A 27,645-nucleotide genomic window follows, 5' to 3' on the forward strand; every position below is an offset into this window, starting at 1 on the left:
AAAATACTGACCAAATACTGAACGTGGGAATGAGGACTAACACCTATTTGCTTAAAGGCAATACTTTTTTTGCTATAAAAATAACCACTCGAAAATATGCAACATTTCAAAAAAAAAAATGCTGAGTGGAAACCCTTTTTGAAAAGTACTACTGCCATCTATTACCTATTTTTCCACGGTGTGATGATTATCTAATTCGACAATATTTTAATACTAACCTCCAAGTTTCATATGAAATATGCACAAATGCGTACATCGCATATATTTTCTTGAAATTTTGGCAGTAATTGAAAAAAAGGGAAAGGAAAACTTGGGATATGCAATGTTTTCCATAGAAATGCTTTCTCCACCCTTATCCTGGAGGACAGTGACTTTCCACTGCATCTGAAAGTGAGAATGAATATCAAAAATACCATAAGAAATGATAATTATTAGCGTTCTGTGCGTTTTTTAAGCATCTGTTCTATACATGAACTATCCACCGAACACTGTGTGCCCGTATACCTCTTTTTGTATAATATGCAGCATTTTTGGGAGATTACGAAAGCAGCAAATGAGTAGTTGTCTGCAGCCCATGTGACAGGACTGCCCATAAATAGCCCAGACTGGTTTCCGTTTGTTTTGTAGGAATTAAAACCTCCTCTTTCTCTCTGGGTCTCTTTCTTTTTGTTAGGTCAGGAAATTATTTGCATGCGATCCACATGAGCAGACAGGCACAGCCTGGGAAATGACTGTGTGTTAAAGTTCTTGTCTCCTGATGATGTGTTATAGGAAACCAAACTCCTCTTAAAGGATGGCTATTCGGGAGCTGAAAGTTTGCCTTCTGGGGGTAAGTGTTGCTCGGATTTTTTTCGATATATGGATGCGGGAGGGATTCTATTATACAATGGAAAAAAGCTGGTAAATTCCTCTCCAGAATTCTGTGCTGCGCCTCATTATGTTCTCAGTTCCGTTTAGAAGTGTCACGCTGAACCGAGTTATTGGTTTATGTGCTGTGATGCTATTTGTTTCGTGCACAACTACAAATCCCAGAGGAAATAGTTTTCTGATGGACAAAAGAAAACGGGAAAGGACTGTCATAAAGATGACTACAAAGACTTAATTTCACTCACTTACATAAAATCTTCCTATTCTAGTTTAGTTACTTATGGATGTATCTGTAATCTGCAGCTGATGTTATAATAGAACTTTTATCCAGATTTGATAACTGCAAAGTATGTGATTATCTCAGATGATTAAGAACTATAGGTTACAACGGTTCCTGTCCTGTCCGCCATGTAGATGTGTGCTGCTTTTATGCTTTAATTTTAGCTTTGGAAAAACGTACATACATTCCGCAATATCTCAACAACCGGCTAGAATCAGTCTGTGGCTAGCTGTAAATGTTGTCAAATGGTAAGAGGAAAGAGATGCAGAAAAGGATGACACTACAGATTTGAAACAAAGAAAGCTCCATCCTGCTTTGTTGCATTCTTAGCATTCATTCTGGATAGTGGAAAGTGCTGATCCTTAAAGAGGTTGTCCACTACTAGGACAACCCCCTTCTTAAATATTATATTCCCCAGTTCAAAATAAAAATAACAGATACTCATCTCCTGCACCAGTGTCATCTCAGCGATGTCCGCACCAGATTCTTGGGGGGCTTGTGTGACATTGTTATGCCACGTGAGCACTGCAGCTAATCAGCGTCCACTAATGGTTTGCTTCGCTCACATTTCCTTTGGACATTTGAGGTTCTTCTGAAGGAAGTGTGAGCAAAGCAACCCATTAGTGGTTGCTTATTGGGCTGCAGTGCTCATATGAAATAACAATGTCAAATACCCGATGCCAATATTGCTGGAATGGTGCTGGAGTAGATGGTGACTATCTGTTATTTTTATTTGACAATGGGGAATATGGTATTTATTAAGGGGTTGTCCGAGTAGTGGAGGATCCTCTAATGAAATGAAGAAGTAGCATCCATTGCCAATCATTTCATCTCTGTGAAAACACTAGAAAAGCAAATCACGTGAAATGATGAAATGGAACAACTTGTGCCATGTGTTTATATTACTGTCATCATGCCATTCATAAGATGCCCATTACATTACAAATAAAAGAGATGCTCAATTTTTGCAAGAATCGGAATATATTGTTAATGTTTGTCAAAGTAGATATTCACACATGATTTTTAAATAATTAAATAGCATTTTATTGCATGAAATAAGTATTTGATTACCTACCAACCAGAAAGAATTCTGGCTCTCACAGACCTGTTAGTTTCTTTTTAAGAAGCCCTCTTACTCTGCACTCATTACCTGTATTAATTGCACCTGTTTGAACTCACTACATGTATAAAATACATCTGTCCACACACCTCAATCTATCACACTTCAACCATTCCACCATGGCTAAGACCAAAAGGCTGTCTAAGGACACCAGGGACAAAATTTTAGACCTGCACAAGGCTGGGATGGGCTACAGGACAATAGGCAAGCAACTTGGTGAGCAGTCAACAAATGTTGGCACAATTATTAGAAAATAGAAGACACACAAGATGAATGTCAATCTTCTTCGGTCTGGGGCTCCATGCAAGATCTCGCCTCGTTGGATAAGGATGATTCTGAGAAAGGTCAGGAATCAGCCCAGAACTACATGGGTGGACCTGGTCAATGACCCGAAGAGATCTGGGACCACATTCTCAAACTTTACCGTTAGTAACAGACTACGCCGTCATGGATTAAAATCATGCAGGGCACGCAAGGTCCCCCTGCTTACACCAGCACATATCCAGGCCCATTTTAAGTTCACCATTGACCATCTTGATGATCCCGAGGAGGCATGAAAGACTGTTGTGAGTTCATTTTCCCCTTCGTCACTGGGGTCTGGTGAACTCCCTATTCTGGTAAAGGAAGGTAATGAGCCTGATTATCAGGCACCTGAGTCTAATGAGGATGACTGGCTGAGTGGAGTCACGGACTGGATATAAGGCTGCCAACGCCCTTCTGCCCTGCAGGTGATTTCTCTGTGGACTTCTAGGACACCAGTCTGATTCCTGCTCCTCTAAAGCTAAGTTTCTGTTTTTGCCTGTTAGCTTTTTGTTTTGTTTTCCTTGCTTTTCAGTATTCTGCCATTCCCTGCTGGGGTGAGCTGAATCTCCTTTTGCCTGTAGCTCTGTCTTCAGTATATTCCTGAGTACTGACATAGCTTTTTTGAAGCCTAGCGTCTTCAGGGCCTTTTTCACTGTCAGTCTGTTGGCTCTTATTTTCATAGGGTTTTTCACGGATTGCAGACAGCAGCCTGCCTGTCCTTTTCTATTTAGTTAGCTTGGGCCCCTCTTTGCTCAGTCTATCTTTCTGTCTGTGTTAGTATTTTCATCTTGCTTCACCGTCATTATATGTTGGGGGCTGCCTATTGCTTTGGGGTCTGCTCTGGGGCAGTTTAGATTTCCCCTTTCTTTCTTTAGGCCTATTTAATTCTCCGGCTGTGATCGAGGGGTCTAGGGCATCGTAGGAACCCCCCACGGCTACTGCTAGTTGTGTTGATAGGTTCAGGGGTCTGCAATCCGATAGCTGCCAACTTCTCTGGTTTTCTGGACTTAGCTAGCATTTCTGTTTTTGCCTCCTACGGTGACTCAATCATAACAGAATCACCCGCCATACCGCAGATCCTAGGGTACTCAATAGCAGGAAAGAATTGTGTTTAAAAAAAAAAAAAAAAGGTGTGTGTATATTCTTTCCTCTATATCTCTGAGGCCGTAGGGGGAATTTTTTTTTCTCTCTCAATGGAGATAAAGCAATTGTCTGATCGTGTGGAGCAGCTCGCTGCGGAAGTGCGGGGAATTTCCGCCTACCTTGCTCGTTCGCATGCTGTTGAACCAAAGATCCCTACACCTGATGTATTTTTTGGGGATCGATCTAAATTTTTGAGTTTAAAAAATAATTGTAAATTATTTTTTGCCTTGAAGCCTAACTCGTCAGGGAGCTCCGCGCAGCAGTTTAAAATTGTCATCTCTTTGCTGCGTGGCGATCCCCAGGATTGGGCGTTTTCTTTGAAACCAGATGATCCTATTCTGACTAATGTGAATGCATTCTTTCAAGCTTTGGGGTTGTTGTATGACGAACCTAATGCTATTGATCAGGCTGAAAAGACCCTGTTGGCATTGAACCAGGGTCGAGATTCTGCAGAGTTGTACTGTCAAAAGTTCCGAGAGTGGGCGGTCCTTACTACCTGGAATGATAATGCCTTGGCTGCTCTCTTTCGGAAGGGTTTGTCAGAAGCCGTAAAAGATACTATGGTGGGATTTCCTGTTCCCTCTGGTCTGGACGATTCTATGTCATTAGTCATTCAGGTTGATCGGCGTTTACGTGAACGCAGGATTGTACGAGAGGTGTTGCCACCAGTTGAACAGACGTCTGAACCTATGCAATGTGATAGAGTTTTGTCTAAGGCGCAACGTCAGGAGTTCAGAAGGCGTAATAAGCTGTGTTTTTTCTGTGGAGATGCCTCGCATATTATTTCTGTTTGTCCTAAACGAGAGAAACGCTTTGCACACACGTTTTCTGTTGGTGGTGTTCAACCTAAGTTTCTTCTGGCAATTACTCTGATCTGCTCCCTGTCCACATTTTCCGCCAAGGCTTTTGTGGATTCGGGAGCAGCGCTAAACTTAATGGACTTGGATTTTGCTAAACGTTGTGGATTTCCGATGACACCTCTGCAGACGCCTATCCCTTTGAGGGGGATTGATGCTACTCCTTTGGCTAAAAATAAACCTCCGTTTTGGACCCAGGTGGTCATGCAGGTCGTCCCAGACCATCAAGAAAATTGCAGATTTTTGGTATTGCATGGTCTGCATGATGCCGTTGTTCTGGGGTTTCCCTGGTTGCAAATTCATAATCCAGTTTTGGATTGGAAATCTGTGTCTGTGGTGAGTTGGGGTTGTCGGTGTGCCTTTAGTGAGGCTCCGGTTTTTTCCACCTCTCCTCAGTCGCATGATGTTCCTGACTATTTGGCGGACTTTTATAATGTATTTAGTGAGAATGAGTCTGCGTCCTTGCCTCCTCATAGGAGTTATGACTGTGCAATTGAACTAAGCCCGGGGTGTAAATTTCCCAAGGGTCGGCCCTTCAATTTATCTCTACCCGAGCACGAGGCTTTGCGGTCCTATATTAAGGAGGCGTTGGAGAAGGGTCATATTAGACCATCCTCTTCACCCTTAGGTGCCGTTTTTTTTTTTGTGGCCAAAAAGGATGGTTCTTTAAGGCCTTGTATTGATTATCGTGCCCTCAATAAAATTACTATTAAATATCAGTATCCGTTACCCCTGATTTCGGATCTATTCTCTAGAGTTAGAGGTGCTTGCTGGTTTACCAAGCTTGACCTCAGGGGGGCGTATAAGCTTATCCGCATTAAGCAGGGGATGAATGGAAGACGGCGTTTAATACTCCGGAGGGACATTTTGAGTACCTGGTGATGCCTTTTGGGATCACTAATGCCCCTTCTGTCTTACAGTGCTTCATGAACGATATTTTCCGAGACTTTGTCGATAAATTTTTGATTATCTATCTGGATGATATTTTGATCTTCTCCAAGGATTGGGATTCTCATGTGGAACATATTCGGACTGTGTTCCGGATCTTGAGGGAGAATTCCCTGTATGTCAAAGGATCGAAATGCCTTTTTGGAGTACAGAGGATTTCATTTTTGGGATTTATTTTGTCTCCGTCAACTATTGAAATGGACCCGGCCAAGGTACAGGCCATTTATGATTGGGTTCAGCCCACTTCTTTGAAGGCCCTCCAGAAGTTTTTGGGTTTTGCTAATTTTTATCGGAAATTTATAGCAAAATTTTCTAGTATTGCCAAGCCATTGACTGATCTGACTAAGAAGGGTGCTGATGTGTTGAATTGGTCTCCTGAGGCTGTTGCTTCCTTTCAGGAGCTGAAGCGAAGATTTACCTCCGCCCCGGTTTTGCGGCAACCTGATGTCTCACTCCCGTTCCAGGTAGAGGTGGATGCTTCTGAGATTGGTGCAGGAGCTGTTTTGTCCCAAAAGGATCCTGTAACATCTAAAATGAATCCCTGTGCTTTCTTTTCCCGAAAGTTCTCTCCATCTGAACGTAACTATGATGTGGGGAATCGGGAACTGTTGGCCATGAAATGGGCATTTGAGGAGTGGAGACATTGGTTGGAGGGAGCTAAACATCAAGTTGTGGTCCTCACTGACCACAATAATTTGATTTACCTAGAGTCGGCTAAACGCTTGAACCCTAGACAGGCTAGGTGGGCCTTGTTTTTTACACGTTTTGATTTTGTGGTCTCTTTTCTTCCTGGAACTAAGAATGTCAAGGCAGATGCCCTCTCTAGGAGTTTCTTTGCTGATTCTCCTGTGGTGACCAAGCCTGCTACCATCTTAGGCGAAGGGGTAGTTCTTTCTGCCATCTCGCCCGATTTGAGACTTGCTCTGCAAGAGTTCCAGGAGGACAAACCTGAGCGTTGTCCCAGTGGAAAGTTGTATGTTCCTGACCAGTGGAAGAAGAGAGTGATGTCTGAAGTTCATTGCTCTGCATTGGCTGGTCATCCAGGTATTTTTGGTACTAGAGATCTGGTGAGTCGCTCTTTTTGGTGGCCCACCTTGTCTCATGATGTCAGGAATTTTGTGCAGTCCTGTGGGACTTGCTCCCGGTCTAAATCTTGTTCTCGCTCTAGTGGGTTGTTGATGCCTTTGCCGGTCCCCAGGAGGCCATGGACCCATATTTCAATGGATTTCATCTCTGATATGCCGGTCTCTCAAAGAATGACTGTTATTTGGGTGATTTGTGATAGGTTCTCTAAGATGGTTCATCTTGTACCACTCCCTAAGTTGCCATCTTCCTCTGAGTTGGTGCCCCTGTTTTTGCAACAGGTGGTTCGCTTACACGGGATTCCTGAGAACATTGTATCTGACAGAGGAGTTCAGTTGGTGTCTAGATTTTGGAGGGCTTTCTGTTCCAAGCTGGGAATTCAGTTGTCCTTCTCCTCTGCTTTTCACCCTCAGTCCAATGGGCAGACAGAGAGAACAAACCAGACCTTGGAGTCATATTTGAGATGTTTTATTTCCGCTGATCAGGATGATTGGGTTTCGTTTTTGCCCTTGGCCGAGTTTGCTCTAAATAATAGCGTTAGTTCTGCCACTTTGATGTCACCTTTTTTTTGTAACTTTGGGTTTCATCCTCGATTTTCTTCAGGGCAGGTGGAGCCTTCTGCCTGCCCAGGTGTTGACACTGTGGTGGAGAGAATGCACTAGATCTGGGACCAAGTGGTGGATAAGTTATCTCTCTCCCAGGAAAAGGCCCAGCGGTTTTCCAATCGACATAGGACCATTGGTCCCCAGTTTAAGATTGGTGATATAGTGTGGTTATCATCAAAAAATATTGCTATGAAGGTGGCTTCTCCTAAGTTTAAGCCTAGATTTATTGGACCTTACAAGATTTTGGAGATTATTAATCCGGTCTCTTTTCGTTTGGCTCTTCCTGTCACATTTAAAATCCATAATGTGTTCCATAAGTCCTTGTTGAAGAGGTTTGTTGAACCAGTTGTTCCTGGGATGGCACCTCCAGACCCTGTATTGGTTGAAGGTAACATGGAATATGAGGTAGAGAAAATACTGGATTCCCGTCTGGATAGACGGAGACTCCAGTATTTGGTTAAGTGGAAGGGTTATGGTCAGGAGGATAATTCCTGGGTCTCTGCCTCTGATATTCATGCCAAAAGATTGGTGCGTGCATTTCATCGGGCTCACCCTGATCGCCCTGGTGGCGTGGTTGAGGGTTCGGTGACCCCTCCTCAAGGGGGAGGTACTGTTGTGAGTTCATTTTCCCCTTCGTCACTGGGGTCTGGTGAACTCCCTATTCTGGTAAAGGAAGGTAATGAGCCTGATTATCAGGCACCTGAGTCTAATGAGGATGATTGGCTGAGTGGAGTCACGGACTGGATATAAGGCTGCCGACGCCCTTCTGCCCTGCGGGTGATTTCTCTGTGGACTTCTAGGACACCAGTCTGATTCCTGCTCCTCTAAAGCTAAGTTTCTGTTTTTGCCTGTTAGCTTTTTGTTTTGTTTTTTGTTTTCCTTGCTTTTCAGTATTCTGCCATTCCCTGCTGGGGTGAGCTGAATCTCCTTTTGCCTGTAGCTCTGTTTTCAGTATATTCCTGAGTACTGACATAGCTTTTTTGAAGCCTAGCGTCTTCAGGGCCTTTTTCACTGTCAGTCTGTTGGCTCTTATTTTCATAGGGTTTTTCATGGATTGCAGACAGCAGCCTTCCTGTCCTTTTCTATTTAGTTAGCTTGGGCCCCTCTTTGCTCAGTCTATCTTTCTGTCTGTTAGTATTTTCATCTTGCTTCACCGTCATTATATGTTGGGGGCTGCCTATTGCTTTGGGGTCTGCTCTGGGGCAGTTTAAATTTCCCCTTTCTTCCTTTAGGCCTATTTAATTCTCCGGCTGTGATCGAGGGGTCTAGGGCATCGTAGGAACCCCCCACGGCTACTGCTAGTTGTGTTGATAGGTTCAGGGGTCTGCAATCCGATAGCTGCCAACTTCTCTGGTTTTCTGGACTTAGCTAGCATTTCTGTTTTTGCCTCCTACGGTGACTCAATCATAACAGAAGACGGTCATGTGGTCAGATGAGACCAAAATAGAGCTTTTTGGCATCAACTCCACTTGCTGTATTTAGAGGAAGAAAAAGAAGCATGAGTACACCTCCAAGAAGACCACCCCAACCATGAAGCATGGTGGGGGAAACATCATACTTTGGGGGTGCTTTTCTGCAAAGGGGACAGGACAACTTCGCCGTATTGAAGAGAGAATGGCTGGGGTCATGTATCGCAAGATTTTGGCCAACAACCTTCTTCCATCAATAAGAGCACTAAAATGGGTTGTGGCTGGGTCTTCCAGAATGACAATGACCGGAAACACACAGCCACGGCAAGTAAGGAGCAGCTCTGTAAGAAGCATTTCAAGGTCCTGGAGTGACCTAGCCAGTCTCCAGATCTGAACCCAATGGAAAATATTTGGAGGGAGCTGAAACGCAATGTTGCCCACCGACAGACGCAAAACCTGAAAAATCTGGAGAAGATTTGTATGGAGGAGTGTGTGCAAACGTGGTCAAGAATTACAGGAAATGTCTGACCTCTGTAATTGCAAACAAAGGTTTCTGTACCAAATATTAAGTTCTGTTTTTCTATTGTATCAAATACTTATTAAATGCAAATTAATTATATAAAAATCATACCATGTGATTTTCATTTTTTTTTATTTTTAGATTCTCTCACAGTTGAAGTGTACCTAAGATAAAATTTACAGACCTCTCCATTCTTTGCAAAATCGGCAGTGTATCAAATACTTATTTTCCCCACTGTAGGGTGACTAACTACCATGGCATCTTAGGGGGTAAACTGCCAGAATCGGAGTTAGCTTTGATGTCTGTCATTGTAAGAAACAAGTATTGCAGTGTTTTATGTGGACACTCATAGGAGTCTAGGTCCCCAAGTGTTAAAAAAGAATTATATAAAGTAAAAAGATTGAAAAACTAAAAGAAAAGAAAAAACTATTTTGCCATTAAATGCAAAAAGACAAAACCCAACAGCGTTAAGAGTTAATACAAGTTAATTAGTAAAACATGACAAAAACATGATCTGCTTTACATATTGGGCCCTGTATACTTTTTTTAGTTATTAATTTTTTTTTTTAAATGGATGCCATATGGATGGTAAAATTGGACATATGGATAGAATGGTATACAAGTGACAGTGCAGACGGAAAATAGCAATTTTTTTTGGATTGAAAAAAGGACGATTTTTCGTACACTCATGTTAGCCTGTCTTGTATAGTGTTTGGCTGTTATTGCACCGGTGACATATTACACAAAGGGTTCAGTAAACTGCATTGGCTTTGTATCACAAAGGCATAGCGGATATTGGGTAACTCCAGCATTCCTGTGGAAAGTGATGTCACTTCATGGTTCCTGCTGTTTACATATCTGTAGCAAAAGTTGTGTTGGTATTTTCTAACAGTAATTTTTCCAAATATTGTATGTTTATGAGTATATTTTGTCTTTTCTCTATGGATAAAAAATACATTTTACTGCTTACATTGATGTATAGCTTATCACATGATGAGAGTTTTGCTGAGAATACTCCTCACTTCTGATAGCAAAGAATTAGGAAATGACAGATCTGTTTATGTTTGTGAGCAATTTCTTTTGTAAGATGTGCACGGATTTGGAGATGTAATGGAAAAAACAAGAGAAGAAGGCATTTTTGCAACAACATATGTAAATAATTGTGCCACTGTCCAAGGACAAACATATAAGATCACAGTGAAGTCAAGGCCAGAGAGCTTTAACTGGCAACATCCAAGTTCTCTGTCTGTTCACCACCCCCTCTCCACTTGTTAACCCCTGTCCTTCTTGTTTCAATCAGAGGAGGCAGGCGAATGATGAGCTTCCTGGAAATTCTTCCAGATAACATTTCCATCTGGGACTGAACTTCTTAGAGAAAGTATGAAATGCAGCCGAATCCAGAGTTTCGCTTCTTGCAAAAATGTGGACCAACTAAAATAAATAAAAGCCTGAGTAATATCAGAAGTTAATATGACATGCTAAAGTGTATAGAACTATACTGAAATTCTGTGGAACTCATCAGTTAATTTATTATAACCTCAGCACAGTGGTATTTGCTAATTGCAAAACTGATTTACACAAGAACACCATAAATTCTCTGGCTAGTGGATGTCAACAAGAGGCTCTAAGAAAATACAGATCAATTCATGAAAAGTACCGCTATGGAGTATTTTTTTAAATTACCACCAGAGTGGTATCACTCAGGTATGTTCCTTGTGTGTAGGAAAATACTTACTGGCAGCCACTTTCTTCTGCTCTCAGCACCGCTCCGATCCTCTTTTGCGCCTTTTGACAGGAGTTGTGACTGGCCGGATGACTTCCAGTCTTTGCTAGGTAGACTAGAAGTCACTTCTCCGAACGTGTCTCTCATAGACTTAAATTAAAGGAGTTGTCTAAATCTCTGTCAGCCACTTCTCAATTGGTATATTCCCTCAAATAAAATAAAACCCAGAGCTCACAGGAGCTCTCATTTTTTTGTGATGAAGCTGAAACCTAGAAAAAGTGAGAGCTGCTGCTGCTGCTCTCTGACTTCCTCTGGGTGTTAGGTACATTTAAAAGAAGTGAGAGTGAAGTGGCCACTAATTGGCTTCAGGGCTCGCATGACATAACAATGTTAAACGAGCCCCGGGAGACCTGGAGTCGATTTTACAGAAATGGCAACAGAGGTGCATTTGGTCCAGCAAGAGTCAATGTCAGTCTCTTGCTGGTAGTCTCTTTTAGGCTGGTCAGCTGATGTTGGTTGGTAACCATTCCCACTTCACATGACCCATCAGCTGATTGTCAGCTACAGTGTCTTTGTTTTATGCAGACCAGCTAGGTGAGTGGAGCTCTCCTGTGACTGTGGGGTTGCTGCTCTGGGAGTTCTGCTATTCTGATGCCTTTTTCTCTTTTGCTGTGGAGCATAGCAGCAGGGTCTGAGATGAGTAATTTCCTTTTGTTTGTCCCATGTTCATCTCTTCCCCTGTGTGTTATGATCTCCATTGATGATTCTAGGGACCTAGCTGGCCATTTCACTCATAGAGGTGACAGCCAGGAAGTAGGCACATGATGGCGGCAGGGGAAAAGGGAAGGGCATTAGGGAAGCTTAGGGACAGGCATAGGTTGGTGTCAGGAGGTGTCTCATCCTCCGGTCCCTACCGTTAAGGTCTTCCTCTTCTTTTTTCATCCCATCGTATTTATATGCTGTGTCGTCTGCCGGCCTTACCTGTGTCCAAGCGTGACAGGAATATAGTAAATGAGAAGGGGTTGTCTGAGTTGTGGACAACCCCTTTAAGAGAAATAGTAACCACAGTGACTTCCAGCCAGTCAGAGCTGCAGTCACAAGATAGCAGAGAGGGACCAGAATGGTGTGGATACTGTGAACAAAGATTATTGATACCAGTCCAGTAATGAAATTAAAAAAAATACCCCCTAGTAGCACTTTAAACATAAAAAAAGGTTTCTGCTATTTACCTCAACTATGCAGTATTAAATATTGAAAAACATAAAGAGGATAATTCATTAATACAGGTACACCAGAAAACTGACAAAAAATTATTGTAAATTTTTGTTTAAGCCACATTCATGCAGAAAATATGCACCTTTTCTCAATTTTGATCTAACCTTGCCATTTTTCTTCAAGTGCATGGAGCATAGTGGGAAAAGCATGTCATACCACAGCCCAACAGATTGAAATTAGTGTAAAGATCATGGAAGTGTGTGCCAGCTCATTTCATTTTTATAAACCCAAAAGACTTGCACCTCACAATAAATTTGGTACATCTTACAACAGGAAGCTTGTGTTTGTATGAAACGTCAGTCTTAGTAAATTCCGCCTTATGCTTTTATTGCATTCAACAAATACCAGAGGATGTTTACCAGGTGTACCAGATGGTACACAGTTGTGAGTAGGACAGAGAATAGCTCTTTTTTTTGAACAGGGGCCAGAATTAAGTTGGCCTATTAGAATGCCCAAAGATCCTCCTATTGGCTCAGCACAATGACGGATCCAAAGGGTACAGCAGAAGACAACATTATTAGGAGCTGACTTTTATCCAATCAGTTGCCACTAGCGTGAATTTATCATCTGTCACCAATAACTAATAAGACCTCGTTGTTGATATTTCTCATGTGCTATCGGAACATTCCGCCTGTTAGGAGTGGTGGAACACACTAAATAAAATTATAAATAAAGTGCGTTCACCGCTCGGGGTCCGCCGTGCGGTAGATGGTAAGACCGCTGCTAGGTGGTGGCAGAAGGTATCTGGCGGTAGAGTGCACAGGGTTCAGACTTCACCCAGGTTCACTGAGCAAACTCTGTTGCACTCACAGAGCTGCAAGGATAAGCACACGAATAGATGACGCTGGAGCAAGCTCTGTTTCACCCACAGAGCTGCAAGCATACACAAGCTCTGCTGCACACACAGAGCTGCAAGCATACACAAGCTCTGCTGCACACACAGAGCTGCAAGCATACACAAGCTCTGCTGCACACACAGAGCTGCAAGCATACACAAGCTCTGCTGCACACACAGAGCTGCAAGCATACTCAAGCTCTGCTGCACACACAGAGCTGCAAGCATACACAAGCTCTGTTGCACACACAGAGCTGCAAGCATACACAAGCTCTGTTGCACACACAGAGCTGCAAGCATACACAAGCTCTGTTACACACAGAGAGCTGCAAGCATATACACATGTGCAATAACGCTGAGTCTGTTTAAATGTCACAGGAGCTCAGTGACACAGACGCGGTATGTGATCACAGGAGTGGCCCTAGCTGACGGCACCAACTCAGTCTAGACCTACCGTGGACGTCTGGAAAATAGGGCGTTGCACATGTGAACGCATCTAGTACTGCAACTGCAGCGCGACGATAACTAAGCCGCTGAAGAAACGCCGCTGTCAAGCAGGCGCAAGCTGACGCTAGCTGCTGAGCACTGGAGCAAAGGCGCGCTGGCGCTAATACTGGCTCTAACTCAAACTCTCACACATTCGTAATAACCAAGGAATGGGGGTTTCAAATGAGTCATTCACCAGTCCATGCATCCATCAACAAACATACAGCAGCAAGTATGACTATACTAGCGCATGGCGGAACAGCCATGCGCGCTTTTTATAGCGTACGGGACCTGCCGGAAATGTCCAGAACTCCAATAGGAGCCAATAGGATTCAGAGCAGGACCTGAGTACCTGACTCCCGAACTCCAATAGGAGCTCGTCCTGTGAGCATGCTCAGAAGCTTGCACAAAGGACTTTGCCTCTGGAGATAAATGTGAGGACCTGGGTTTCTGCATAGGTATGGCAGAACTCAGATTCCTAACATTACCCACCCTCCTAAGGCCCCCCTCCCTGAGCCTTCCGACCCCCAAGCCTGTGCCCCACAGTGGCGTAGATCTCAGACTCGTCCAAAGGCGAGGCTGGTGTCCTGGTAGGTGGCACGATAACCCAGGACACGTGGAAGGCATCGGTGGAGGCAAGATCACCAGGTCTCAGAAGGGACACCTGGGAGATGGCAGGAGCGGGATTGACAGTGGGACGCCGCCGTGTGTCGACGGTCGTCGCCACACTCTGCCTTGGAAGGCTATGCCGAGCACATGAGGTGCATGCCTGAATGTACCTCTTAACGTCCCGAGCCCTGTGTGGCCACCAATATGCACCAGCCAACAGCTTCGTGGTTTGCATATATCCACGATGGTTGTGCGCATTGGATGCGTGTGCCCACATGAGAATCTTAGGCCGGAGATGAGGAGGGACAAAGGTCTCGTCGTCCGGCACGGAATCCGAGCATTGCGGGGCGCTGTCTTCCTGGGAAGCAGCGTGTAAACGGTGACAACCGCAAACGGACTCCTGAGCCGAAGGTGTATTAAACGTGGCACGAGACACCTCCATGGGCTCTGGGGGTAGAACCTCTGGTTCAGGCAATTCCAGAGGCAGAAAAAATTTGGGAGCCGGAGTACCTCTACGTTTGGAGTGGGAATGCTCCAAACCGCGCTCAGAAAAACGGAGGTCAATGCGTGAGGAGATCGATATTAACTCCTCCAGGCTAGTAGGGATCTCTCTTCTAGAGAGAGCATCCTTGACATGTGCCGCTAATCCCCTCCAAAATACAGGGATGAGGGCCCTATCAGACCACTCCAACTTGGACACCAGTGTCCGAAAACGTATGGCATACTGGCTCACCGAGAGGGATCCCTGAGTGAGTGCGAGTAGTTGTAGAGAGGTGTCGTGCGTGACCCGAGGACCGAAGAACACTTGCTTGATGGCCATAAGCATGCAAGCTGCGGTCCGAATATCGGGATCGCCACACTCCCACAAAGGCGTAGCCCATTCCAGAGCCTTGCCCGACAGTAGGGATATAATAAATGCCACCTTGGCACGTTCCAAAGGAAATTGTTCAGCCAGCAGCTCCAGATGGATTGAGCACTGGCTGATAAAACCCCTGCAGGAGGTGCCATCGCCAGAAAACTTATCGGGCAACGGGAGGCGGGCAACGGGAGGCGGGTAACTGTCAGCGCAAGGGTGGACACGGACAGACGCGCTACCGCATCGGTTAAAGCCTGGACAGCAGCATCAGTGGCTTGAGCAGCAGAGAGAGACTTCTCAAGAGCGGCCACCCGGTCGCCAAGCTGCTTAATGCACTGCAGGAGCTGCTGCTGTTCTGCCATCACTAGTCAGACCCTGGCGCTAGTATAATGCTAGGAGTGGTGGAACACACTAAATAAAATTATAAATAAAGTGCGTTCACCGCTCGGGGTCCACCATGTAGTAGATAGTAAGACCGCTGCTAGGTGGTGGCAGAAGGTATCTGGCGGTAGAGTGCACAGGGTTCAGACTTCACCCAGGTGCACTGAGCAAGCTCTGTTGCACTCACAGAGCTGCAAGGATAAGCATATGAACAGATAACGCAGGAGCAAGCTCTGTTGCACACAGAGCTGCAAGCATACACAAGCTCTGTTGCACACAGAGAGCTGCAAGCATACACAAGCTCTGTTGCACACAAAGAGCTGCAAGCATACACAAGCTCTGTTGCACTCACAGAGCTGCAAGCATACACAAGCTCTGTTGCACTCACAGAGCTGCAAGCATATACACATGTGCAATAACGCTGAGTCTGTTTAAATGTCACAGAAGCTCAGCGACACAGACGCGGTATCTGGTCACAGGAGTGGCCCTAGCTGATGGCACCAACTCCGTCTAGACATACCGTGGACGTCTGGAAAATAGGGCGTTGCACGTGAGAACGCACCTAGTACTGCAACTGCAGCGCGGCGATAACTAAGCCGCTGAAGAAACACCGCTGTCAAGCAGGCTCAAGCTGACGCTAGCTGCTGAGCGCTGGAGCAATGGCGCGCTGGCGCTAGTACTGGATCTAACTCAAACTCTCACACATTCGTAATAACCAAGGAATGGGGGTTTCAAATGAGTCATTCACCAGTCCATGCATCCATCAACAAACATACAGCAACAAGTATGACTATACTAGCACAAGGCGGAACAGCCATGCGCGCTTTTTATAGCGTACGGGACCTGCCGGAAATCTCCAGAACTCCAATAGGAGCCAATAGGATTCAGAGCAGGACCTGAGCACCTGACTCCAGAACTCCAATAGGAGCTCGTCCTGTGAGCAGGCTCAGTAGCTGGCACAAAGGACTTAGCGTCTGGAGATAAATGTGAGGACCTGGGTTTCTGCATAGGTATGGCAGAACTCAGATTCCTAACACCACCTTTTCAATGTTAATTCTGTATAAATTGAACTTGGGCCCTAAAAATATTTTTTTTGTGGGTGCAAAGAACCTTAATCTGATGTTCCCCGTGTCACCACAAAGAAGGGCATCAATGGGCTGTTGAAAATCTTCCGGACTAGTGATTTCTCTGCAGTACAGGAATATCTGAGCTGACACAAATTCTTTCATTTACAGCAGTCTTTATTTTTTTGTACACCATTATTATATACTGGCCACAATGTATCCTCTAATATCTTTTACTATGTAGAGTGAGGTTTATCATTAAGTTTACCTATCAATATGTTTTTGAAATATGGGAATTTCTGCATTCATGAAAACATACAGTCATGGCCGAAAGTGTTAACACATTTTAAATTATTTCTGAAATGAAGTATTTCTCCCAGAAAATTATTGCAATTACACATGTTTTGTTACACACATGTTTATTTCCTTTGTGTGCACTGGAACAACAGAAAATAAAATTGAGAAAAAAGACAAGTTGGACATAATTTCACACAAAACCCCCAAAATGGTCCGGACAAAAATGTTGGCAACCTTAACTTAATATTTAGTTTTACACCCTTTGGAATAAATAAATGCAATCAATCGCTTCCTATAACCATCAACAAGCTTCTTACACATCTCAACTGGAATTTTGGACCACTTTTCTTTGCAGAAAAAACTATCCAAATTGTAGAGGAGCAAAGAGTAATGTGAACACAAATACACTCTAAAAACAATATACTGTGGTGTGGAAATAGAAGTTAATCCAAAGAGGACCACCATACAAAACAAATGCCTCAAATTTCCTCAGTGGCTCTCCCTCACTCTCTCTTGTATGCCCTGATATAGTGAGCTAAAGACAAAAAATGAGTGACAGCCTATTCTAATAGAGAGATATTTCTCACATATAAATGAACATATATAAATAGATGAATAAATTTATCATTAGTTGTACAAAATGTCTCAACTTGTTTCGTCATCCATTTGGTTCATCACGGGGCTCAGTTGATGGATAATATAAATGATGGCTGCAAATTCATGATGGAAAACTCACAGGCTGAGATGGTCTCTTTTTGAGGGTATACATGTTTACATCACTCTTCTTTTGCAAACTGCGCCAGGTCTCTCATATTTCAATGGTGCCTTCTCCCAAAAGCAATTTTAAGATGTTTCCGATGGTGTTCAATGGGATTTACATCCAGACTCATGGCTGGCCACTTCAGAACTCTCCAGCATTTTGTTTTCATCTACTTCTGGATCCTTCTTGAAGTATGTTTGGGGTAATTGTCCTGCTGGAAGACCAGTCTAGGATGCAAACCCAGCTTTCTGACACTGGACACTACATTGCGACCCAAAATCCTTTGGTATTGTTCAGATTTTATGATGCTTTTCAAGGCACACAATTCCAGAGGCAGCAAAACAATGTCAAATATCTTTGAACCTCCTCCTTATTTGACTGTAGGTACTGTGTTTTTTCTTTGTAGGCATCATTCCATTTTCAGTAAACAGTAGAATGATGTGCTTTACCAAAAAGATCTGTCTTGGTCTTATCTGTCCAAAAGACTCTTTCCCAGAAGGATTTTGTCTTACGTACATTTTGTCAAACTACAGTCTAGCTTTTTTATGTATCAGTGACTGCAGTAGGGGTCCTCCTCGGTCTCCTGCCGTAGCATTTAAATTAATTCAAATGTCAACGGATAGTTTGCGCTGTCACTGATGCACCCTGATCCTGCAGGATACCTTGAATTTCTTTGGAACTTAATTGGGGCTGCTTATCCACCATATGGACTATCCTGCGTTAAAACCTTTCATCAATTTTTCTTTGCCATCCACGTCTAGGGAGATTACCTACACTGCCAGGGCTTGTAAAATTCTTGATTATGTTGCACACCATGGACAAATGAACATCAAGATCTCTGGATATGGACTTGTAACCTTTAGATTGTTGATATTTTTCAACAATTTTGGTTCTCAAGCCCTTAGACAGTTCTCTTCTACTCTTTCTGTTCTTCATGCTTAGTGTGGCATACACAGACACACAATGCAAAGATTGAGTAACTTCTCCCCTCTTTTTAACTGGTTTCAGGTGTGATTTTCACATTGCCTACACCTGTTACTTGCCACAGGTGAGTTTGAGTGAGCATCAAATGCTTGAAACAAAGTCGTTTACTCACAATTTTGTCCGGCCCATTTTTAGAGTTTTGTGTGAAATTATGTCCACTTTGCCTTCAATTTCTCTGTTATTTTGTGCTGTGGCAATACACACAAAGGAAATAAACATGTGTATAACAAAACGTGCAATTGCAATAATATTCTGGGAGAAACACTTCATTTTCTGGAACAATTTCAAAGGTGTCAACACTTTCAGTTACGACTGTACATACTGAGCACAGATGGTGCCTTTTTTGCAATGGCACTGACCACTGAGGCAATATGTACTTCTCTAGTACTGTTATATAGCGAATTGTATCCATTCATGTGTATGCCCCACTAAGGCCACATGCATACATTCAATATTTGGTGAATTTTTTACCTATGTATTTGTAAGCCAAAACCAGGAGTGGGTGAAAAATGCAGAAGTGGTGCAAATGTTTATATCATGCTTTTCCTCTGACTGTTCCACTCCTGGTTTTGGCTTACAAATACTGGGGTAAAAAACTTACCAAATACTCAATGTGTGCACATGGCCTAATATGCATCTTCACTGGGCTGTAGATACCTGGCCTTTGGATGTTTTTCAGGCTTTTATTTACAGAAACCAATGAAAAATCAGCAGACAAGGCTGTTGGGCCTTCAGCCAACAATTACAGCATAAGGCCTAAAAAATAAACATGTCTGCGGGACATCTTTCTCTTCTATATACAAAGATTCTTCATAGTTACTTTGTTTTATTGAGAAAGACAGAATACTTTTTGAACTAATGCTTATCTGTGTTTTATGTTCTACCTCAATGGTATAAATAATGACCCTTGGATCAATGTTCATACTGTGAGTTTTGACCATTTTTATGTACAATCTTTTACCCTTTATAATGTCCTACACACGTTCTAAAGACAAAAGACATCCCCCTAATTTTGTGGGTGTTTCTTAAAACACCGGGACAAATTTCCTATTGTAGCAACCAAATTTCTACATTAGTTGCATCAATATTCTGGCACCAATCATTTTAAACATTTTTAATCAACACCTAAAAATTCCTTGGGGGAAGGAAGGATCGAGTATGTTGAATTTTAACTATCCATCTATTTTTTTTTCAGGACAAATAAGAGTCTGTCTACACAGACTGACTGGCGACATGATACGACTGCCGAGTGGTAAACTTATCGGCTGTTGTTTGAATACCTGTTTACACAGGTGACAAAAGTACACAATGTGCACTGAGTGATCTATACTAGATTGCTCAGTTCACATAGGCTGCCATTGTTCTTGGGAGTGCAAGTCCTCACCAAAGATGTCTACCAGTGGCTAAACCCACTCTCAATGAAAACACATGCATGACAGGCTGAATCAAATGTGTAGCTTATTTATAAGTGTTACGCACAACAGTGGTGCAAGTAGATTTGTGAACCCACTGTGCCAGAGAACCAGACCTGCCTAGAAAGGGGTGTAGCTAAACGGTTACCTGGTTTTCACTGGAACTACTGATGGTGGGGACAGAATAGGCTTCAGGTAGCCGAAAGGCTCCACTCCTAGGCAGATCTCAGTACTACAGCTGTTGACCCCAGGGGTCAGGTTCGCTGACACTGATTAGGGCTACATTCAGACATACCGATCTGGGATGCTGAATCAGGAAATGTCTGCACACGGACCAGGGGACAATGTTCAAGCCCTGACAGCTCACAGACCAGGGGATTCAGGTTCAGGACACTGGCCACACCTGGACCAGTGATTAAGGTTCAGGACACTTGCCACACCAAGACCAGGGATTTGGGTTCAGCACACTGGCCCCATCGGGACCAGGGGTCTTCACAACTGCTCTGGTCCACACTACCTAATGACAAAACATGTTGCTTGGTGACACCCAAAGGGAGAGGGAGCCTTTTATACAGGATGACTCCCAGCAATAGGCTGAGAGACATCCTGCAGGTGTACTAATTATACTAAATGCCTCTAAGCTACAAGCTGAGGGCATTTAATATCTGCGCGTGTTGCCCTTTACGAGCAGGGGAGCTCATGCGCACTAGAAATGACACTGGGAACTGCTGCGTGCACAGCAGCAGAGGACAGGGAGTATACCGGGGACCACGGTCGGGGCGATGAATAAACCGGCGTCCCTGAATGGAGGGAGAAGTGGACATAATGCAGGGACGCCGGCCATTGTGCTACAATACTAGGTTGGACAGAAAAGCTTTAGGCCAATAACTGGAAAATGGAAATTTGGAATCTTGTTTTTGGTCCACAAATATGTAGAAGTAAAAAAATATCTAACTGCTATTAACCCACTACTTCTGCATCTACAGAGAAATCTGTAATTTACACTACATTTTGAGACACAGAATATTATACTATTCTGCTACCATATCAATTAAATATATAGTTCACTATAAAACAACATTGACGTTGTACTAGTCAGATTTCATTTACCTGTAAAATACTAGTTTTTGCACTTAAGTTGTCTAGAAAAATGGTTCATATTTTAATCATTTAGTCTGTCAATTTTTTGGCCTATACAAGTGACACCATCCATTACTGAAACAGCTGGCTGCCGACAGCCCATAGTGAACAGCCAACTGAAAAGTACATTTTACTGCCAAGACGTATTCCTCTATTAAAACTCAAGTGTCAGTCAGTAGAATCTGGTATTGGTATGAATACTTCTCACAGTCTGATTGAGGTGTTCTCACCATGGACGGATAAGTGCTAAGTGGCCATAACAGAGTGGACATTAGATTGATCATTTTTTGGTATGGCAATGTCATGTTTCAATACTTATGTATAAGAATATGTGTATTTTTGGTAAATGAGTTGGGACATTAGTATGGAGATTATACTGTGTTGTTGTGTTGTTTTGGAGTAATGTTACCCATTCTTTAAAGGGAACCTGTCAGAATGAATTTACTAATCAAACTAGTGGTATTGCTGTGTAGGTCCCAGAACAACAATAAAACTGATACCTGTTCTATAGTAATCCCAAGGTGCTGGAGCTGAGAAATGAAACATTAAACCATACACAAATTAGCTTGGAAGTGTATTGGGAACATGTCAAAGCACTCCAAGGGAATCAACACGTGCCCAAATGCACTGCTAGTCTCATTTACATGTGGATTCAAAGCTTTGTTTCTCTACATTGGATTACTGCAAAACAAGTATCTTTTTTATTTTCATTACTTAGTCATTGATTACAGTACAACAATTCTTGCAGTAGCTGGCCTCTTTCCGCACATACCAATAAACCTAGGATACAATAACCATTTTAGAGTTATAATCCAAAGCCAATAATACCCCAACCCTTGACCCCTCCTCTCTACTATGCATCAAATCCAGAACAACATGTAGGAAAATACCACATGTGGGAAAAGGCAAATAAATCAAGTGTAAAGATATTATTGCTATAATTATAACCTAAAATAAAAAACAAAATGAGCAAATACTCTGCAGTAAGTAAATAAATAGCAATAGTGAATGAAGATAACTTAGGGTACTTGTTAACATTGTTTTGATAAAATAAAAATGTAAAAGCCATCCCACGACGTCAAGGTGACCCTATTTGAGACGGTCCCATCTCTAGTATTAGAATAGTAATTAGCAAGGTATAAAAAATGATTTTTGTCAGATTGGCATACTGCCAGCTAAGGGTTTCCTCATGAACTTGTTGGTACAGGGAAAAAGTGAATGCAATGCCTGCCTCATTGTCAATTCCTGGAATGTCTCCATACATTGAAGAAATGTTTGGTTATTTTTTCTATATCTAATAACATCTCTATCCAGTCCAGTTAATTTTGATTCAAACAATAGAAATGGAATAACAAATGTCTCTTTTAAAAAGTGAACTACTGTCTGACATACTTCCTGAATTCTTGGGCATTTCCAAAGGCACTGAAATATTCCAAAAACTTTAACGCTATTCTTCTTAATTATTCTCTCGTAGAATGACCTGTGTGCTTTGGGTCGTTGTATTGCTGCATGACTTACTTTCTGTTGATATTCGGCTCCTAGACCAATGTCATGTAGATAAGTGGAAAAAAATGAAGACAATGAAGTATAGTTAAATGTGTTTTTTATTTGTCAAATAACAAATGACAAATCAAAAATGCACTTACATATACTTCATTGTCTTCTCATCGCCTGGTGGAATATTGACAGGTTGGCATTATATCCATTTTTTTCCACTTATCTATATGCTACCCGTTTTGATGGATCCAAAGCAGCTTTGTCCCTCCACAAGCTAACAAAATGATTTGTGACTGCCACAGCCCTACAAGGTGAGCACAAATTATGTTTCATTCTTTCCCATTTATACCAGATAATACACTATTGCACATTGTTGCCCCAGTTTTTCTCTCCCCTAGACAAATGTCATGACATTTTCCTTTAGAATTTGCTGGTATAAATCAGAACGTCTTGGTCCATCAATGATTGCAAGCTGTTTTAGCCCAGATGTAATAAAACAAGCCCAAAGCAAGACACTACCACCACCATGTTTTACAGATTATATTATAATGTTGTAATGCTGTGCTTTTCTTTGTTCAAACATAGCACTTCTCATTTAAATAAAAAATATCTCTATTTTAGTCTAATTCCTCACAAAACATTGTTCCGATAGTTTTCTGGCTTGTCCAGGTGATCTTTAACAAATTGCATTTGGCATCACTATTCTTTTTGGAGAGCAGTGGCTTTCCCCTTGCAATCCTGCCATGCACACAACATATGATATTGGATAATTTTCCTCATCTAAAAACTGAGTCTAACATTTTCGGAGAAATGTATACAGGAATATAGAAAATTCTGAAGGCATCACAATCTTTCAAGCATGATTGTACATTTGTATACCTGTCTCATGCATCTTAAGGAGGTTTGGAGAAAATCAATATACATGCTGTATATACATCTCCATTCACTTGTATGGGATGAACCATTAAGTTGTCAAAATTTCTGAAAAGAAATGATGATGATGCCATATGACTTGTGTTACATTATAGATACCACCTGTTCCGACAAGCCTACAGCCTGCAATGATCCTTGGTCTACTGAACCACCGCACGACCTGCTCTACCCTCTCCTACTGTATCCTCACCCATCCCTGTAGACTGTGAGCCCTCGCGGGCAGGGTCCCCTCTCCTTATGTACTTGTGTGCCCCTTGTCTTACACACGTTTATTATACTTGTCTGTATTTCCCCTTTTCACATGTAAAGCGCCATGGAATAAATGGCGCTATATAAATGCATAATAATAATAATGACTATGATATCATTATGTGACCTGTGATCAAATGGAGTTCCAACAGATTGTGTTCTGCTATGATGCGGCACATTAGTTCCATTCTACATAATAATTAGTTCCATTCTACATAATAATCACTGTTTAAAGATCTTCAGTTTGAATCTATATAAATTATTCAGATATTGGTCTACTTTGGGAAGTATTACTCCCTCCTGGATGCCAGATAAACTGGATCGTTGTCTCTTTTCTATTTTTCTTTACCACAATAACACATACTGTACATGAAAAATGGAAAGCTAGAATAACGTCTTACACAGTATCTAGTGGTAAAACGTTCAGGGAAAATGCAGAAGAGACACTGGATGGTTTTGCATAATGGAACTTGGTGTAATAGGAAGTACTGGGCTGGACTTGTTAAAGAAACTTCTTAGTCAGCTGAATATTTCCATACAATGAGATGAACTTGTGAAAATAGTACATTTGGTGTTGGATAAAAGAATAGGCATTTGTACATGGTAAGCTACCGAAATTTGTAATCCCGGTGAATGTAAGTGTCTCAGAAGGCACTGTATAAATTAAAGAAAAAAAAAAAAAAGATAAGTGCCAGGACAGAAATAGTGATTCCAATTATCTTTCTATACTAGATGGTGGCCCGATTCTGACGATGTAAGAATGTCACGATGACCCGTCCTGTGTGACGCGACCCGCAGGCCGGTAACTAAAACAACAAGACACGGGGAAAGAGGAAACAGTTACAACGGTGGGCCCTGCGATAGGGAAAGGGGACGTGGAGACCTCCTGCACTCCCCTGAGTCAGTGTCCCTAACGCTCCTAACGTTCCCTATGCCAGTTCCGCACCGGACGCCGATCAGGAACCTGTCGCCCTAGCACACCCTACACCTATCCCTTGCTAGGGAGCTGGGTGACGCAGGCACTGGCCCCACCACTGTACTAATACACACAAAGGAAAAACACAAACAGGGAAACACCACTTAGCTTTACTCTGTTGCACTTGCTCCTGGCAACAGAGTCCACCACTAGAATGCAGCTCTCCTCCTGAATCGCTGCCACCAAGCTCTGTCAGAGCTACAAGGAAATCCCCTATAACTCCTTCCACACCAGGGCTAAGACAGTGCTGCAAGGAACGCTCTCCAGCTCCTTCCTCCACCAAGGATGGTTGAAATGAACACTATCACCAACACTGATTGCAACACCTGTGACTCTTTTATAGCAGCCAGAGCAATCACACCTGCATTATAATCATGTGCACTTAACTAAAGAAACCAGAGTGCAATGACGCTCACCACCACCGGGGCAAACTTAGGACAAACGACACCACATTGCAATAATCCTAATGGCCACTGGGGGCAAAAACCAAACTTAAGCACAGCTTAAGAAAAAAAAAAGGTTACCTGTGCTTTTTATCAGTCCTCATCCAGCACGGATCATGACAGTACCCTCCCCTTAATGAGGGGCCTCTGGACCCTCAAGACCGCTCCTCAACAGGGAACCACCTACAGCGGGGACGCCCAGATCCAGAGTTCACCCCAGCAACTACCTGCATGTCAGGTAGAAGACAAACGAGCCCGCTGGTATTGGCAATGTTTCTGGAGGCACCACACATCTTCAAAGCGCTGACCTGGGGAACGAGTTGTGTATGTGTATGTTTGGTATGAGCTGGTGACACTCCACAACATACTTCCACTGGATGTTTTTTGGTGGCCACCCATACACGCTCGTTCACACACAGGTCCGGACCTGAACGTTTATTGCCACTCGTTCGTTTGTCACCATTTGGAGAACTCTTTCTGGGATTGACAACAGAGGCGTGCCCCTGTGTCACCACACTCACACCCCCGCACTTCACCAATGGGTACACCCCCCTCCAACCCCTTCCACCATGAGGTCTGCGCCTCCCAGGGTTGGCCAATGGCGAGGGTTGAGACTTGCCCCTACTCTCCTGCAGCACATCTGCTGCTCTCACCAGAGAGGAAGGGGTCCATTGAAGAGAGACGACAGAGACAGTAGTTCTTAGGCAGCACCCTCACACGGGTGCCCCCAGCTGACCACTTCCCTCGCCCGCCAATCTATTACCGGGTTGTGTCTTTTCAGCCAAGGGAGGCCTAAAACAATAGGTACTGGCATTCCCTCCAAGACGTAGCATGACAAGGACTCCTCATGATATCCTATACGCAGATGGATATTCTCTACGACTTGGGTCAAGCTCCCCTGGCTCAGTGGAACAGAGTTTATGGCGTGGACGCTTAAAGGCTGGGCTAGCGTCCTACACCTCAGACCATGAGTCTGGACAAAGCGAGCATCCACCAGACTGACTCCTGCTCCGCTGTCCACAAGCACCGGTATCACCTCCGGTACCCCGCCAGCCAAGACCTCTACTGACATGGTACCTTGGGAGGGCAAAATGGAGGAAATGTATTCTCCCTGGTCGCCTCCCTCCAAGCGACCAGGGGAATGCGGCTTCTCAGATGGCACAGATAATTTGGCGCACAATGGGCAAGCCTTCAGGACATGACCAGTCTGCCCACAGTACAAACATGCCGTCACCACTCCCCAAACCGTAGGCAGCTCCGAATACAAACTAGCTCCTCCTACTTGCATAGGTTCGCCTGGACACTTGGCATGAACTGGGCAGGCTCTCATAAAATGGCCAGGCTTCCCACAGGAAAAGCATACCCCCCCACCACGATGAGCCGCAGGCTCGTTAGGCTCACGGCCACAGCGCTTTTCCCGACCGAGTCTGCCCGCTGCGACACTTACTGCCCCTTCGGTGTCCAGCTGTCCGGTACCCCAGGCGTCCTTTAGACAGCGTCCATTGGTCTGCGGCTGTCCTATCAGGGCCACCCCCCCGACTATCCATCTCTCTCTCCCCTGTCTCTTCCTGAGCTCTTCCGTCCTCCGTCTTCGCCTGAGCTCTTCTCTCCTCTGTCTCTTCCTGGGGGTTCTCCCTGACCCTGGGAGTCTCTCTCCTTTTATCCCCTTTCTTGGGAATTCCCTTCCTCAGTCCCGTAACTTCGCCCACCATGACTCTGCGTTTCCCAGCTTTAGCTGCTGTTACGTCCTTTACTCGTTATCCTATGTCTCCATCTTATGGCCAAAACCCGGTGCTACACATCTCTTATTAATTCTAGCTGTTCCCTTAGACATGTATATGAATTCTCGTCAAACAGTGAACACAACATATTTTACATGTTCCTTCTTCATCAGACAGGTCCACATGTCAGTCCACCCTCCTACACAGCCATGAGTCTTCTTGGGAATGATGCAACAAGTTTTTCACTACTAGATTTTGGGATACTCTGCTATTCTTCCTTGCAGATCCTCTCCATTTCCATCAGGTTGGATGGTGAACGTTGGTGGACACCCATTTTCAGGTCTCTCAAGAGATGCTCAATTGGGTTTAGGTCAGGGCTCTGTCTGGGCCAGTCAAGAATAGTCACAGAGTTGTTCTGAAGCCACTCCTTTGTTATTTTAACTGTGTGCTTAGGGTCATTGTCTCGTTGGAAGTTGAACCTTCTGCCAAGTGTGAGGTCCAGAGCATCCAGGATATCTCTGTACTTGGGCCACTCTGCCATAAAGGGCCGACTGGTGGAGGGCTGCAGTGATAGTTTACTTTGTGGAACTTTCTTCCATCTCCCTACTGCATCTGCGGAGCTCAACCACAGTGATCTTGGGGTTCTTGTTTACCTGTCTCACCAAGACTCTTCTCCCACAATTGCTCAGTTTCGCTGGATGGCCACGTCTAGGAAGACTTCTGGTGGTCCCAAACTTCTTCTATTTAAGGATTATGGAGGCCACAGTGTTCTTAGGAACCTTGAGTACTGCAGATATTCTTTTGTAACCTTGGCCAGATCTGTGCCTTGCCACCATTCTGTCTCTGAGCTCCTTGGCCAGTTCCTTTGA

General features: G+C 43.6%; 1 protein-coding gene across 1 annotated transcript in view; it reads left to right on the forward strand.

Annotated features, from left to right (window-relative positions):
* Positions 1–646: 646 nt before the first annotated feature.
* The window catches only part of RAB31 (RAB31, member RAS oncogene family), an 88,912-nt gene continuing 61,913 nt past the window's right edge, over positions 647–27,645 (forward strand). Inside the window, exon 1 of the mRNA XM_073550972.1 lies at positions 647–829. Within this exon, the coding sequence (XP_073407073.1) occupies positions 794–829 (36 nt within the window). The 5' untranslated portion in view covers positions 647–793. The remainder of the gene's footprint in view (positions 830–27,645) is intronic.

This window comes from Dendrobates tinctorius, unplaced genomic scaffold (genome assembly GCF_039654945.1).
Source record: "Dendrobates tinctorius isolate UK_male_01 unplaced genomic scaffold, ASM3965494v1 ptg000171l, whole genome shotgun sequence".
NCBI lineage: Eukaryota > Metazoa > Chordata > Amphibia > Anura > Dendrobatidae > Dendrobates > Dendrobates tinctorius.